This window comes from Podarcis filfolensis (genome assembly GCF_964270895.1).
Source record: "Podarcis filfolensis genome assembly, chromosome: 9".
NCBI lineage: Eukaryota > Metazoa > Chordata > Lepidosauria > Squamata > Lacertidae > Podarcis > Podarcis filfolensis.
In genome coordinates this window covers 68,246,427-68,261,412 of record NC_139610.1, presented here as the reverse complement: position 1 = coordinate 68,261,412, position 14,986 = coordinate 68,246,427, and the positions used below count along the sequence as shown (strand labels likewise).

At 46.6% G+C, this 14,986-nt stretch overlaps 1 protein-coding gene across 5 annotated transcripts in view; it reads right to left on the bottom strand.

The window, feature by feature from the left end:
- The window catches only part of SLC4A4 (solute carrier family 4 member 4), a 352,153-nt gene extending 337,627 nt beyond the window's left edge, over nt 1-14,526 (bottom strand). For 2 of the 5 annotated variants that reach the window (XM_083571040.1, XM_083571041.1), the window contains exon 1: nt 13,139-14,524. In XM_083571040.1, the coding sequence (XP_083427166.1) occupies nt 13,139-13,170 (32 nt within the window). In that variant the 5' untranslated portion in view covers nt 13,171-14,524. Of the gene's footprint in view, nt 1-13,138 lie in introns of all 5 variants that reach the window. The other 3 variants (XM_083571042.1, XM_083571043.1, XM_083571036.1) reach the window with 2 other exon arrangements.
- Between the last annotated feature and the right edge of the window lie 460 nt (nt 14,527-14,986).

Sequence of the window (14,986 nt, the reverse complement as noted above, 5' to 3'; positions counted from 1 at the left end):
TCAAAGCTCTGCCTGTTTTAGCAGGCATGCGGCAAAAAAAACAGGACAGTTTTGAGGCCCAAGGTGGGCCTGATACACCTGCGAGCTGTGTTTGGCTTGGTAGGTCACAGGTTTCAGAGGCAGGTGCCAGCCATACAGGTAATCCAACTCACCTCCTTACAGGTTCACAGAGAGTTTGGAACAGCTGAGAAAAAGGAGGCTACTGTAAGGGGGCAAGTTCAGCAGAGTGCTAGGACATAAATCACTTAGTACGAACCACAGACACCTTGTTTTTTTATTGTGTTTCACACAGCAACATACCATCATATTCCACATCCCTATGTGAGACACTCCAGAAGACAGGGGTGTAAGCCCCTGCAAGGAATCAAACAGCCCTACTAATCACTATCCCTCCCCGATTCACCACGAATAATGAATTAATTCAAGCTCAAGTAGCTAATACAGCAAAGCACAGGCATCTTGCAAAAGGCATAGTACCTGTGACTCAGATCCAGCTAGAGTCAGTGGGGCTTAAGCCTCATAGAAACGAACAGGACTTAAGACAGTCACAACATACATAAGCTCCATTAATGCAATGGAGCTTAAAAGAAACAACAGAGTTTAGCTGGATCAGGACCAATTTATATTACAGATTAAGGGCCAGGTCAAATGTGAAATGCAGCGTAATGGTTTCACCTGCTCTGTGGCTTTTAGCTGTTTCATTTGGTTGATGGAGTATTTTAGTATCTATTGGTTGTTTTTATTTTCTGCTCTGCACCCTGCCCTGGTATCCATAAAAGGCAGTATATAATTTTTTTTAATACATGCATAGATATACTGTCGGGCTGGGCAAAAGGCCAATATATCGTCCAAAACTGGTTTGAAGTCCATATCATGATATCATTTTCATGTTTAACCTGTCAATTATATCACAAGTCAGGGTGGGTGGATGTTATGCAAAAACCACAATGCGGGAAAAACCGTGAAGCCAGCCGATGCTTCTACATAGCTCCATCCTCATTTCAGACATCGTGAAATATCAGTATATCGTGCTGTTTAGCTGCTGATATATCACCATGTTGGAAGTCAGATATCGCCCAGCCCTAGACAACAGACTGTCTGAACAATGCCATACCTGGGAGCAGGTAGGGGCGAAAGTTTGTCTGAGTTCTCCGTTTAAGGGGGGGAAATCCCCACATTCATGGAAAAGTCATCCCATCAGGGAGAAGAATAGGCCACAAACCTTCTCCATAAACTGCGAGGTAGATATTCAACTTAGGAGTAAAACTGAAGAAATCAGGTTGCTCCTACTGCAGCGGTGAGGAATGTTTTTCCACCCGGGGGCAAGATTCCCTAATGGGCAACTTACTAGGCCTGAATACTAGAGGTGGTTTGGGCCACAGGAACAAGTGAGTACATGCCCTTCTCTATCCTCCATTCAGGCAAGCAAGGAGGAATATAAAGTTCAAGCACACATTCCAGTCTAACAAAGACACAAAAGGAGGGTGCAAATCAAGGTCACTAAGGGATGTGACCTGGGGAAATCAAGTGTGGTTAGCGTGGCCGTGTGAGAGTTCCAAAGGCCAGACAGAGAGGCCTGGGGGTGTCATGGACTGGTTGGACGCAAAGGAATGGTGGGAGGAGCTAGCTGAGGAACCACCAAGGGAAGAAGGTTCAGAACCCTGGGAGTGGTGGTGGGACAATGATGAGTGGTCAGAGGGAGAAGACTGGGAGGAGAAGGTATCAGAAGCTGAAGAGGTAACAGGGCTTAGTGAGCTGGGAGAGTCTGTGGCTGAGAGAAGTCCAGAATCAGAGGCAGAAGCTCTGAGAGGAGGGAAGCCAAGAGGCAGAGATGAGTCTGGCTGGTGAAGAGTCACAGGTGTGACAAGCTGCTGTGACAAGCTCCTATCCCTCTTTGTCCCCCAGAACCAAGAGAGGCATGAAAAGGGTGGAGGAGAGGTTGGCTTCACATAGGCACAGTCTCCAACTGCTGGGGGGGGAACCTGTAGAGGAGGGGAGTTAGGCATCTGTGGGGAGGCAGACACATTCCGTCTCAGCAACTGCTTCATGGGGACAAGACCTAGCAGTGACGAGTTGCTATGCTCGTTAGACCTGACATTCTTGTGCTGATAGTGTCTTTGCTAATAAAGGGTTAACTCCAACTTACACTGTGATTTATTGCTGGCTAGCTCCTGACACAAGGGCCACATTCAGCCCCTGGCCCTGAGGTTCCCCACCCACCGTACTACTGCCTCTTCTGCACCACAGTTGCACATTGCCAGATCTTCAGAAACAATTGTCATACAAGCAGGCTATGGGGAAACAAATTTCCAAGAAACCATACTAAAAGGAATATTCATAACTCCGAAAATAGCTGCAATCCTTTCCCGTAGGACCTGGTTACCAATGAAATCTCCCCAAGAAACTTCAGGCACAGAAGCTTACGAAAGGGCCAAATATGTGCTGTATGGTTCTGAAAGCCCTCTGTACACACACGCTAAATCTCCTATATTGCGCTGCTCACGAAGCCATCAGGCTGAACACTACACCACACGGGGGGTGGGGGGGACCTGACCTTATCAATACTGGTTAAGCAGTTTGAACAACCAAATTTGCTATGCTGGGACAGGAAGCCTCCAGGAACGAATGAGGAAAGTTTCTTCCCCCAACACCACCATAAAAAGAGATTTCCTGTATTTCTAGTTAGAAGTGCCTTAAAGCGTTGTGAAGAGAAAGTTCCTGCGCCAATCGCGTGCCAGCTTTGACGTATTTTACGTCAGAGAACAGAAGGAGCATATTGAAAAGGAGCTTTCGCCTCTCCTCTCTCAATTGTACAGTATGAGCTATCAGCAACACGATAATCTCATTAAGCTGAAAACTGAGAAGGTGTGGCGTCTACAGGCCACGGTGCTATGTTCTAACTGTGTTCCTGGATACTGGACTTCCATAAACAAAGACCGACCGAATGCTGGATAAGCCAGTCCGTTTCTTTATTTCTGCACACGCTGACATCTGGCTGTCTTAATAGCAACAGATGGTCAGACACAGGAGCTGTTGCTTTAACCAAGCAAACCGTTAATTTCTTGTCAATATTTACACATTCTTTCGAACAATGCAACCATTAGGAAGCACTTAAAGAGAAATGGAGATGGTAGCAATTACCAAGGCCTGGTGCATCCATTTATCCTCATTAACTCCTCGTTAAATGAACCAGATATTTGATAGGAATATTTATTCCCTACTGAGCAGAACGTTTGGTATTCGGCAGACTTCTTCTCCCTCTTCAAAAGAAAGAAATAATTTTGTCTTATTAAATTGGCTTTTCAAAGCTGTCTAGCATCAGGTATTACCAGAGCCCCGAGGTGTTAACAGATATTAATTTGCACCAGTCGATTCGCAGCAACTAGCCATACTTCCGTTATCGATGAAGCTATTCAAATGTGAAAGCAAGAACTGTTCCTGGGGAGTCAGCCTGACTTGCAGCTGTTGCAACAAAACTTTCTCTAATTAGGTTCTAGCGCCCTCACTAACAGCCAGGTAAGCTCAAGAACAACATACTTTACAAGCAAATAATGGTCTTAAAGTAAGTTGTCTCACCATGTTCTCTATAAGTTTGTCCTGCGCAGCAAAGCCACTAGCTTACCAAAATGCATGTCGAGAATGAAGGCTCTTCACTTCCTCAGATCCTAATTTTCTCCACTCTGTGTGCCTTCAGCTCTTTTCTTTCTCAGGCATCTGCTGCCTCCACCAACTCGTTTTCCCACTGCTACCTGCTTAGATGTGTGCTTCGTTCACAGCACCCCTGACTTCCAGACCACTTCTTACTCTTTTCCATCTCAGTTCTGCTTGCCAGCTCCACCGCTGAAACAATACAAATTTTCCTGGCCCCAGGTCCTATGTGAGGTTTCCTCCCACCCCACCCCAAAACCCTGCCTTTTCCTGTTACTACTTTTTTCCCTCTACCTTTCTCTCAAATTCCTGCTTCTCAGACTACAGTGCTGCTTTTCACCCTCCCTGTTCCTTAAAATTCCTGACCTCTTTGCTTCTAACACCCCAGTCATCCCAACTACCTAATAGCTTCTCCCGGAAGTACCTTCAGTACACCATATGTAAATTTCATTTCTCTCCCATCCAAACTGACCTTTCGCTTCCCTCACAGAAGTTGCACTGTTCATTGTGATTCTGTTGTGAACACCTACACCCGTAAGCAATGAAAACACGACACCAAAGGAGACTGGACAACGGGGAATTAGGGAGTGGGGTGGGGGATAACCAGGTTTATATTCTATAGTAGCATGTTAAATCGTACAGGCCCCTTTTCAGATTATGCAAAATCAGCAAGTGGGGATATTCTACTGATAACACTGGATACTTAAATCTTGATATCTGCCGTGCACTAGCAAAAATTAAAAATAATAAATGTCCAAACTTATCAGTTGAATGGAATGCTGACAGGATCTGACAGCAACACGACTTGCAGGGACATTCATTCCCTAGCTGGGTCCTGAACCAGGGGTGTAGGAAGGGGGGGTCCCCCATGTTCCATCATGGAGGGGGGTGACAAATTATCAAGGAACAATTACTGCCCTACTAGGGCGGATCATAAAAAACTTTTTTTAAAAAAAATGCCTGCTCCAAAGGTCTTATCTTACTACACTAGGGGTTATATAGCTATATATGAAATTTCATGAATATCAGTTAATATATTGACCCTCCTCCACGAAAATAGCTGTTTACTTGGCCATTTTCCTATGTCGTGAAGGCTGAAATTTCAATTCAGTGGAGCACTTACTGTTCCCAACCCTAACCCTGCAGAAAGCCATCTAAGTAGACTTTAATTTGATTTTGACATGTTTTTAGGAGGTAATTTAATTGTTGTTTGATTTTATATCAGTGTTATGCATCTGATGTTAGCCGCCCTGAGTCCAACTTCGGCCGGGGAGGGGGGGATATAAATAAAAGTTTATTATTATTATTACTTATTATTATTCCTTTGTAAGGAAATATGAAATAACGTAAAACCATTTTTGCCGGCAAAAATAAATAAATAAATGGGGGGGTGACTAGAAATTTTCCACACCGGGTACCACCTGACCTTCCTACACCTCTGTCCTGAACACGCGAAACCAAACTGCATCACCCATTATCAAAAGCACATGTAAGCCGAAGCCTTTCTGCAGGGCCAGCCTACAATGGCAATGATATGCTAGGTGCGTTTGTCTCCACCTGAAAGCCTTGAAGCCTCTCCTGCTGTTCTACAGCACTGTGTGGATGCTTTGCAGCCAAAGTTCTACGACGATACCAATAGTAGTGATGAGAAATAGTGGCTTGACATGTAATAAGCCCTATGTATCCTTGTGATTTCTTAAATACTGAAGGAACAGAACACCCAACACCCAAAAGGTGGTATTGCTTTCCCATAGTTCACTGCAGGTTATACAGCAGGCTATGTGCATTAAATAATCAAAGAGTCCTGTGGCACCTTAAAGAGGCATCTGAAAAACTGGGCTTCCGTCCAGGAAAGAGCCTATGACATAATAAATTTGTTAGTCTTTTAGGTATAACAGGACTCTGGCTGGTTTTGCTGCAAGAGGCTAACATGGCTACTACCCCCTCTGGAAATTTTTACATAAAATAGTTTGCAAATCGGAAGCTGGCCTCAGGCATGTTGCCTCTTCCTCTCCACTCCCCATTATGCGCAGTGCATGTCTCTCTATGCTATATTTGTTCTAGTCCGTTGTCGTGCTGGTGACAGACTGTGTATGCTCCAGGGGGAGGGAAACACTGGAGACAGGCAGGGCAAGTGACCGAGGCGGCAGGTGGAGGGGTTGGCTTGCAAAACAAACCTGGGCATCAGCCCCTAATAACATACTTGCAATGGGAAGCCAAAAAAAATTGTGGCGAAAATGGAAAAAGCAGCAGAAATTGTTGCAGTTTGTGTACGGTCGGGAACTCAAATCAAACAAGCACAGACTATTGGTATCCATTAACATTGTTGCCGTTTTAAAATCTGCAAATGGTGTGTTATTAATTACTTTACATTGTTTCAATGCTTCCTTTATGCCGAGATGAATTCAACTTACATAAATAATTACATATGTTACGTAACCTATGTTAAACAGCAGACAGCAAGACAAATACAACGGTACCTCGGGTTACAGACACTTCAGGTTACAGACGGTTTAGGTTACAGACTCCGCTAACCCAGAAACAGTACCTCGGGTTAAGAACTTTGCTTCAGGATGAGAACAGAAATCGTACTCCGGCAGCGTGGCGGCAGCGGGAGGCCCCATTAGCTGAAGTGGTGCTTCAGGTTAAGAACAGTTTCAGGTTAAGAGTGGACCTCCGGAATGAACTAAGTTCTTAACCCAAGGTACCACTGTTATGTAGTATTTGGTGGAAACTGAACAGCAGCAGAAGAGAAACAGCGCTGGTGGTCATGAATACAGGTTGGAACAGAAACACCTGCCTTCTGTACATGCATAAGCCTCATCCACATGCTCCAGCTGCTGCTTTATGGGGAAGAGTGAATGAATTGGATGTCCTCCACACATAAAGGCCTTCATATGGAATGTGTGCTTGAGTGAGGAAGGTACCGTATTTTTTGCACCATAACACTCACTTTTTTCCTCCTAGAAAGTAAGGGGAAATGTCTGTGCGTGTTACAGAGGGAATGCCTACGGGCGGCATGCCTACGGATTTTCCTCCTCTAAAAACTACGTGCGTGTTATGGTCGGGTGCGTGTTATAGAGCGAAAAATACAGTACTCGGCTGCTTCTCCCCCAGGGGGCCACCCAGTAAGCAGCGAGAAGAGAGAATGGGCCACATGTACAGCATTCATTGCTCTGCCCCCTGTTAAAAATGTTTCATTAGGTCCCCTCATCCACCCTTCTATTCCAACGCACAGTTCACAGTTCCCAGGAATTCTGAATGGCCTAGCAAAACACCCATCAAATGCAGATAAGAATGGAGGGAAGTTTGTATATTGCAAGAACCCGAAGAGTAAAGTCAAGTGCCTCTGTGGAACCCCGAAGGAGCTCTGCCAATATGTGAGTTGCACAGTATGAGGGAGGCAGCAGATCTTGCCACCCCATCCAATATCCTCCCCCTGTGCAGGGCTTTGCTTTTCCACATTGACTTATATGGGAGAAAGTAAAGCTGGGCACTTGGATAGGGGCCAAATTTTAGGTTCCGTCTCTTGGTCACACTAATAGTGCGACAGATTTCGGGGGGAGGGGCTTTGTGTAGATTAGCCTATATAGCAGAGGAACGCAATCTATATTCAATCAAATTATACCATGCCACGCGAGAACAGGAAAGAGCAAAGTGCAAGATGCCCGATAAGATTATAGATCAAGAGCAGTTGCAAGTATTAATAAGCAAACACAGGTTACTCAAGTTGAATAAGCTGTGCCACAAACTGTACAGTGATGAAAGCAAGAAATGCAAACCTAAAGGCTTACCTAATCCCTAACACAATTTGAAAAGGAGAAGTTTTCACCCCACTTCCAAGAAACATTATGTGCAATGGAGATTCACTCACATATCCTGTCTCCTAGCGGACACACAACCAGTGAAAACCAAAGCAAGGAAAGGAGGGGGAGAAGACTGCAAACAAAAGGCAGGCTTATTACAACATTATAGTGATCTGGGGGGGCGGGTTTTGTACAGAGAACAAAAGCATGCTAAGACACCAAGTTTAGAAGGCCCAAAAAGAGGGAACAGAGCACACCAGGATTAGCAGGAAGTTTATTTCAAGAAAGCAAAGGGAAGGTTGTGCAAGAAGTTAATTCTACTATAGTGTGGGCATGCAATATTTCCTCTTAGCACAGTGTAAGATTGTTTGGATATTACATGCCTTATAGAAACACGTCTTTCTAGAAATGAGGAGCCGATGCCACTTCATCCGATTTAATCAACACCAAGTCCTTAAACAATGCTTTTGTGTTTATCCACTGTTGTTCTTTTTCTAAATGAAAACGCAATGCTAGACTGAACTGGAAATGCAATATTAAGCAGGTGAAGAGAGGAGCTGGTGTAGGTTCCATACCACCTTTCAACAAGACTAAGCCACCTGAACTGAAGCAGGCTCAACATTTTGAACAGTGCAGGGAAAACCATGTGAATTTTGTATTTCAGATCCAGGAGGGTACACATACACACAAAAATCGAATGCAATAGTTTCTACAGCCATCCAAACTGGCAAAATATGCACACTGCAAAAAAATTTGCTCTTTCTGTAGATGCACAGGACCTGAGACTCAGGCTGGGGCTGATGATGCAAATTGGTAGTCCAAAACTTTTGCAGATCATTAGGTTGGCGAAGACTGAGTAAAAGGGGAGAAGCAAAACCCACACGAAAGAGAAACGAGTTGAGAGGCATTTCTGTTTTATTATTTATTATTGTAGTTGTGGTGGCCTCTAGGCACTTATAGTCAAGTTTAAAAGCAACATCTATCAAAAATGTAAACAACTGAATCAATACATAAAGCCTTGCCAAAGGGAGCGAGCAGGGAATGACTTATCAGCAATCCAGAGTAGAACTTTTGACTCGGCTGGATCAAACGTCACCATACGCCCAGGAGAAAAGGAATGTGCCATAAAGATGTTAGTGTCATGTGCCATAAAGATGTTAGTGTCATGTGCCATAAAGATGTTAGTGTCAGCACCAGACAGACATCACTTGAGGGAGCATTTCACATGCACAGGAGGAGCCACAATCGAAAAGGCCCTGCCTCCGTGCCACCTTCCACGCCTCTCTCACAAGGAAGCACAGTAAGATTGTGCTATTTCTGCACAATCAAACCTTTGAACAAACAAATATATACTAGCTATCGCTTTCTTGCAGACAGGTACTACATGAGGGAGTGTCTGGTTTGCATGAGTTATTTCTAGAAGTGGGCCATGAAAACCTCACTGTTTCTCATCCCACCAAGGTTACTAGGATGCACTTTAAAAATCAGAACTGGAGAACAGTTGTTTTGCATTAAGAGCAAGATCAGCCCTTGGCAAGATCATCATCACCTTTCTTACTTGACAGATCAGGCTGCAATTAAACACTGGTACAAAAAAGCATTTAGTGTCGCCTTTTCCCTACACCTTGAGCTGTCTGGGGGTGATGGAAACTGAAAGCTCCAAACATCTGAAGAAGGTTGGAGAAGACTGGTTCAGAGCAGCAGAAATGACATAGTGGAATATGTCTTTTTTCTCCTGCACATTTCTCCACAAGATGCATGGGCAAGATTCACACACTATCGTATTTCACCACATAATCATCGCCACCACATAATTGCCACACTCTGTTTTTTCAGTCCCAAAATTGGGTTAATTACCTTTCATCACATAATCACGCTGGTATAATTCTGTTTGTCTCACTACCTTAATGGAGCAGCAATGTATTCACCAGTAGCCTATGGATACGCATTTATCTCTCGCACATTGCCAGTATACCACATTTCTGTAGGCACAAAGGGAGCGGGCAAGCAAAGCTGCCATAGGTGAGGCACGACTTGCATCTTCCCACGACAGCTAAACTGTACAGTGATACGTTAACATGCAAAGACTGTTTAGTAATTATAATTTTTTGCTTCACATAATGGTCGCACCCCGCATTTTTGCAAAAATATGCAAAAAATGGCATAAAATGTGGAGAGTGTGTGGGGAATTACAGTACCTCCCTAGGCAACTCTCTTGCCTAGCACCATGGCCTGACCTAGTGCCCCCCCCCCCCATTTCTTTGCCCAGCCAATACCAGTGTCAACACAGCACACTTCTGTCCCTTCAGGAGGGACTGAGCTTGGTGCCTGGCGCTTACAGACCACAAACGTGTGTCCAACCCTTCTGCTCTTTCCTCTGTTTAAGCCCAAACCTTGCAAATTCCCAACAGAAACCTTTATGTGCCACAGTGGTGAAAACTGGAGGAAATGGGCAGGGAAGAAGGTAATTACTACAGGCAGGGCAGAGTTCCAGAAATACATTTTATCCATGCTTTTTGCTGAGTGGAGCCTTTAAAATAAGCATTAGCCTGGTTGAAACGGGAGAGAATGAATTGCGCACACAGGAGAGTGATCGGACTGGCAGAGGAGGGATAGAGAAATCCGTCCTTCTGCACGCAATATAAAAATGCTTTATTTTCTTCATTTTGTATGCCTATCACCAGCAGACTAGGGGGTGGGTGGAATTACAAGCTAGTTATGTTTGCGGACTTGATTTACAAGGCTCAACTAGCAGCAATAGATGGTGGCAGTTCTGGCAAATAAGTACTCTGGTCGATAGCCAAGTCGCTACCAGCTCTTAATGCGCCTCTTCCCAAAGCCTCAAATATATATCCCCATCTCACAATGCAAAAACCTCCAAGCTCACTGCCCCAATTTTCCTCCCTCATCACTTCCCACTGCCTTCTTCCTCAGCTGCTCCACATGTGAGTGACGCAACTCCATCCAACTTGCCATTGATCTCCCCAAACCATAGTCAAGTCAAAACCATGGGTTACGCATAGTTGTGTGTTCTGAATCATGCAATGCGGACCCAGCTACAACCTTGGTGGGAAGGTTGTTTAGCCTTTCTGCCACCCCGCCACCCTTTAAGCCATTTCTGTGCTCAGTATCACACACTCCATAAGTGGATTATTCCTTACAAATGAAAAATACCCAGGTCCTCAACTTCCTCCCCGCTCCATGGAAAAAAGCAGCTGGGAGAGGTGATTTTGAAGGGGTAAATGGCGGGAGGGAAAAGATTTAAATGGTTGCTCCTGCCTGCTACTGTCCCATTCAAGACAGCAGTCTCCAGAGGCTGCTTTTCATGTTTATTTTTTAAATAAAAAATTTGCACAGGCAAAGGGACACACAACTCTTTGAAACATGTATCTTGGTCCTCAGCTTTCAGTATCTCGTCTACCCGGGCTTATAAACTGAATGCTTCCAAGCCCAAAACCTCATCTCCAAATATTCCCATGGCATATTAATAATATCTGTGCTCCCCGGCTTCCACAACTTGCTAGTTTAGATTTTTAATTCTGTGGCGGAAAAGGACTTCCATTTTGCTTATGTGACAGTAAGGGATGGGGCTATAAAATAAATATGCCCCATTCCTATACTTCGCTGCCCCAAAGCCCTCTGCTCCACCCCAGCTGTGCTCAGATTCCAACACCGATAGTTGACTCCCTTTGCAGTCCCTCTGACCTGACCCCTACCATTTCCCACATCTAGTGTTCCTATATCACAAGAGACCTCTATCAAAAACACACTCCATCTGCTGGCCACCTGAAGCAGAAAAAAACTCTAATCCTCCCACAGATCCCCATTGGTTGTCTTGATATAAACCTCAATGCTACTCTATCACTCTCTTCCACTATGCAAATTATATCTCCCAGCTTCCTTCCCACAACAAGCGAGAAATAATTCCCTTTCCCCGTCTCAGCCAATCCTGATTGTCTAGCTCACCCTAAACATATCCCTCTGGGCAAACTATCCTTGCATCTCCAGCAACTCACTCTCTCTCTTGCCTCCAAGCAAGCAGCCCTTGAAACCCAAACTCCAGCATTGCTTTCCAAACTACTTCCCTTGCCAATCTTTCTCCACCAGCCCACACCCCCAAGCACCTAGCCTCTCTTCGGTAACCCTACAACTTATATCCCAAACCACTAAGCCCTGCTACTCTCTTTGTGGACAACCAGTGCTGAAATTCTCCCTGACACTTATCACCTCTCTGCCAAATTACCTTGCAGTCCATCTATCCTACTTTTATGCAGTCCCTAAACAACTCCTGAGGTTCTCTGCATTCCCACTACTTTGCCCAGACCTCTCAGGTCAGGTTTGGCTCCCTGCAGAGTTTCATTTTAGCCAGAACTCACCAAACCTTAGCTATGTGCATACATGGCTTTCCATGCCCAGGTTCAGCCTCACAAGAGAGTTTGTCGGAGCATGTGCAAAGTGCTTGCCTTTCTCAACTAAGTAACCACAATCACACCTGATTGTAAGCAAGAAGAGTGGGTCAATATGCGCAACTTTCAGGCAAGTCTGAACACACAACACCCCTTCCAGAACTGTATGTCAGAACTTAAGCTATCGCCCCCTCCTGCCCAAACAAGAACCCCTCATACCTCTAAATCCTGCACTTTTAATCACCTACCCCCATTGCGGTCACTTCCCAATATATGGAAGTTAGATGTGACGTTGGGGGACACTTTGCACATGCTCTGCAGCATACATTTTTACTGTCCTTCCTATGTTCCCATTTCCACCACCACCAATATCATTCCACCCTCACACACAAAAAAAATTCGTCTGCGGTCTTATCCCCACTTTGTGCCTGTCAATTATTTAAACCTTGTCAGCAGACCCGAGCAAAATGCTTTGCTTTATTTTAATCCAGGCTATAAATAAATAAGCACAAGGAAATATTTTTTAAAAATACTTTTCTTCTCCAAGTCTAGCAAACTGTGAAGAAGTCCTGTCCCGAACAAAGTACTTTTTTCTGGGGGTGGGGGGGTCTCAAGAGTATGCAGTACCGGTACCTTCTCCCCCCCCCCAAAAAAAATGTTAAAAGTGTGGCACTTACTACAACAACTTCATGGTGTGGCACCTTAAAAAAAAAAATCACTACCCCAAACTATTTCCATGTAGTCCTTAGAATGGATTTGGGGGATCCCTGCTTCCAAAATCGCCTCCCTTCCATCCACGAATCTCGCTCCCAGCCTTAGCCTACCTGGCGGGGCGGTTGTGAGAACGCGAGAAGAAAAGCGCCAGGTGGGAGCAGTGGCGTAGCGTGGGGGTGCAGGGGGGGCCGGCCGCACCGGGCGCCAGTGGCGTAGCGTGGGTTGTCAGCACCCGGGGCAAGGCAAGTAATTTGCGCCCCCTAACCCGTGGATTTGCGCCCCCTAACCCGTGGATTTGCCCTAACCCCAGATGTTGCGCCCGGTGCGCCCGGCCCCCCCTGCACCCCCCACGCTACGCCACTGCCGGGCGCAACATCTGAGGGTTAGGGTTAGGGGGCGCAAATCCACGGGTTAGGGGCACAAATTACTTGCCTTGCCCCGGGTGCTGACAACCCACGCTACGCCACTGGGTGGGAGCAGGTGAGCTGTTTGCGGGAAGGAAAGCGAGCGGGAACGAGAGGGCGGCAACTCCCCTCCTCGGCCCACCCCCGTCGCCTTCCTTACCTCCGGGGGTCTCCTTTGCGTCTCTCCTCCATCGCGGCGGCCAGTCGGGGCTGCCGGAGCAGCAGCAGCAGCAGAAGTAGTCGAAGCCTTCGAGACAAGCCGGGAGCTGCGCGCGCCCCGCGTCCTCCTCCTCCTCCGGAGTCCTTCCCTCCTCACACGCCGGCGGGCGGCGAGCGGCTTCGGCGCAGCCCCAGAAGCTCCGGCAGCGCCACCCAGCGCAGCCCGGCGACGGACGGAGGGCGAGAGAAGGGAAGGGAGGGAAAGAAAGAAAGAAAGAAAAAGTCGCCTCAACTTGGACGCCGAGCCCAGTCAGTCAGTCAGTGTACTGTCCGTCCCCTCCAGGAAGGAGAAAGGCAGCGCGTGGGTCTCCGCTCCCTCAGCGGCTCCCTGGAAGGCGGGCGCGTCGTGCCCCCTGCCCGCTCGCCTCGCCTCACGTCAGGGGGCGAGCCAGGGAGCGCGCGCGCCGAGGCAGCCCCTCAGAAGAAGCGCTCCTCCGAGGCGGCGGGAAGAAGCGAGCGCGCGGGAGAGAGGCGGAGACGACGGGGAGAGAGAGAGAGAGAGAGACCCGGCAGCCTCCAAGCGCTGGGAGCTTCCTCGCTTCGCCCGTCCAAGATTTAAAGCCGTGACTCGGTCGCCTGGGCGCCGCCTCCGTCCCTCCCGCCCGTCCCCACCTCCTTCTCTCTCCTCCTCCTCCTCCTCCAGCCGGATCCCATTCCCTTGCCAGCCCTGGTGCGCTCTCGCCGCCGGGAAGCGTCACGGGGGCCCCGGCCAGCCGGAGGAGGAGGAGCCACGCCGCCTCAGCTCGGGAGAGCGAACCTCCGGCCGCGTTAGATCTCCCGCCTCAGAGTGCTTTCGAAGCAGCTCCCAAGAGGATTTTTACAGTATTTCCCCCCCCTTGGGAATTGGAGTCCCGTTGCTCTGTGGCGACGGGCGAGGGGTCGCGCTGGAAGGCAGGCTGGTTGGACGCTGTGGAGGAATTTGCAGCTTTTTCCTTAGGGGGGGTTGGTCTAGATGACCCCGGGGATCCCTTCCAACTCTGCAATTCTGTGAGTCTATTATTCTTCCATTTGCAGAACGGGCGAAGCTGGCCGGAAAAATCCGAAAGCAGCATGGTCAAGCGTTGCAAAAGGACTGGAGTAAATTTCTACGACCTCTAAAAGATGATTGCAAGCAATTAACATCGCTAAGCAGTAAATTTATTTGATATTTAAAAGATTATTGCAAGCAATTAACATCGCTAGCAGGGTTATCTGAAGACTTGAAAGGAGAAGTTTTCTACCTTTCTATATTTATTTAAATTTTGAGTTGTTTTGTAATGAGCATGATTAGAATTGGAAAACGTACAAAATGCAATGATCTAAAGGTTAATTTTGAAAGCCATGGGGGGCGGGGAGGTCAATAGGCTCTAAAGAGCCAGGGAGGTAAAGTGGATAATAGTGATGTGAATGTATATTATTAAATGGAAAATTTATTTTAAAAAATATACGTAAAAAAGAAACCTCTGTGTTGGTGTTATGTACTGAGTTGAATAGGATCCAGAATGCAGGAGTCTGATTGGTCCTAGAACAATAGGATTCAGAATGCAGCAGTCTGATTGGTCCACAGGAGCCACCCAATCCAGCTCCAGGTGGAAGTGAATCCGCAACCTGATTGGCCTACAGGAGAATCCTGAAATTAGCCAATCATGTGGGGCCCATTGTATAAATAATGTATATAAAGAACTAACTTAGTTGGTCTTTAAGGTGCTACTGGAAGAATTTTTTTTTTTGTTTTGTATATAAAGCAGACATTCTGGGGGAACTTCCATTCCTCCTCACCACTATGAGCTGAATAAAGAGCATGAAATCC